Source organism: Anneissia japonica, unplaced genomic scaffold (assembly GCF_011630105.1).
Source record: "Anneissia japonica isolate Jap-2015-1 unplaced genomic scaffold, ASM1163010v1 scaffold640_len1575945_cov177, whole genome shotgun sequence".
Lineage (NCBI taxonomy): Eukaryota > Metazoa > Echinodermata > Crinoidea > Comatulida > Comatulidae > Anneissia > Anneissia japonica.
In genome coordinates, this window is record NW_022684376.1 from 685739 (window position 1) to 687673 (window position 1935).

The following is a 1935-nucleotide window of genomic DNA, read 5'->3' on the forward strand; positions in this document are numbered from 1 at the left end:
TAAACTAGGCCTAGGCTAGGCCTACAGGCTTATGCAGCTAAGTCTGAGGTGGCCTAGGCCTACAGTTGGCAGCTTCTAAGCATTCTGATCCCACTCTAGGCCCTGCACAAATTTGTTTTTATCGGACATTTTTACCTTCTTAAATACCTAGATCGTGGATTTTATTCCAACACAACTTCCATAGAATAGATACTTGTTTATTATATATATTGATCATTCAATAAAACAATCAAGCACTATGTTGAATTTTAAAGCTGAAAACGATGTTTGAAAGAGAAGTAAAATTTGTCGCATGCACATGTGTGAAGCCATTAAAAAAACACTGACTTTGAAGAGGCCCGTTAGAGGGCCTCCTTCACTTGAGAATTACATAGTACTGTATAGTATGGTGTGTTGTGTTGTATGCATGGTAATAACAGGTACAATTCGAGCGGGGCACAATTCAAGCGGGTTTTTTTTTTTTTTTTAAATCTTTCGCTTCAATTTTTATGACGTCATCACCTTTATATTACGTTCGTAAAATCGGGAATTCGTAAAATCGGGGTTCGTAAATGAGGGGTTCTACTGTATTTTTAACGATGTATACAAATATTACATGAACCTAGCATATGCCTAGGCCCTATGCTAATAAAATTTTTACTAGGGCCTAATAATGGTAACGATTTTCACCATTGGCATTGGAATTCAATTTATTTAATTTAGGCTGGCCTAGGCTAGAGTATTGTCCTTTATTTATTTGCCTCATGATACAAAAATACACTTTTCGATTAATAATCCCACTTGCATTGGAGATACCAAATTGGATGCACACAGCATAGGAAGGATTTGCATTGCCAACAATGGGGATGATTTTGGGGTTAATTATTTGAGAGCCTAGGCTAGGCTAGCGCCCCCCACCCCACCCCATCCCACCGATCCCGCACCAACAATTTCACCCCACCCACCCTGTTTCAAGACTCCTCCTACAGTGGGAGTATGGGCCTAAGCCTAACCTATGGCTTGGCCTAGTTCTATGGCCAGGAACCCCAAGGCCTAACTAAGCTAGGCCTGGCCTTATATAACATACTAGCTAACTAGTCTTAGTTAGGCCTAGCCTACGCCAGACCGAGGTATCCTCACCCTCGCGAAGTCGATTGGGCTTCAGCTTTCCTTTCTCCGTCATGTTTGGACTTCAGCGCTGTCGGTGTTCTTTTGATAAATTGTCGAAAAAGTTTATATTCTTCATTGAATGCATTAATAACGGGGTTAGACTTGCTGTCATAGAACTTAGAAGTCGGCAATTTTTGTGACTTCACAGCTTTATGCTTAAGATTTGCAGACATTTTCAGTCATCATTCACTGACGAACTTCAATAACAACACGGCGATCGCCAGGCAATAGTTTATAAATTGAACTGCGCCTGCGCATTGGTTGCTATGTGGATAATTGGCTCCCTCTCATTTCACACACATAGTACTGTATGAGCTTAGTATTTGATGAAAAATCATATATTTTATACTATTTACATTATCAGCCAAAATAATGATTTCGAACCACAATACATGCAGAGCAATTAGACAATAAAAAATACAATACATAAACTTAAAGTACTGGATTAAAAATTAAAATTTAAAAATAATAGCCCGGGTAAAGTTTTAGCTCCTGTATGTCTCACCGTCTCCCATTTTGTCACATGTTAAAGAAGAATCTGATTTAAATCAGTGGCGTAGCTACGGGAAATGCAGTCAGTGCAAAGCACTGGGGCAGGGGCGGATCTAGCAGAGGGCGAAGTGGGCGCTGCCCCCACCGCACCCCGCAGCGGCGGCCGCCGCCCACTGTCGAAAATATAAAAAGTTAAACACAATTATGACCTTAGTTCATCCTAAGTTTATAAGAATGATAACGATGATAATAATAATAAAAACTAAATAATAATAAGTCTTTACATTGTAGTAT

General features: G+C 39.7%; 1 protein-coding gene across 4 annotated transcripts in view; it reads right to left on the reverse strand.

The window, feature by feature from the left end:
- LOC117105565 (cilia- and flagella-associated protein 54-like) overlaps nucleotides 1–1372 on the reverse strand; it is a 53274-nt gene extending 51902 nt beyond the window's left edge. For all 4 annotated transcript variants that reach the window (XM_033246770.1, XM_033246762.1, XM_033246755.1 and 1 more), the window contains exon 1: nucleotides 1120–1372. In XM_033246770.1, the coding sequence (XP_033102661.1) occupies nucleotides 1120–1322 (203 nt within the window). In that variant the 5' untranslated portion in view covers nucleotides 1323–1372. The remainder of the gene's footprint in view (nucleotides 1–1119) is intronic.
- Nucleotides 1373–1935: the final 563 nt, after the last annotated feature.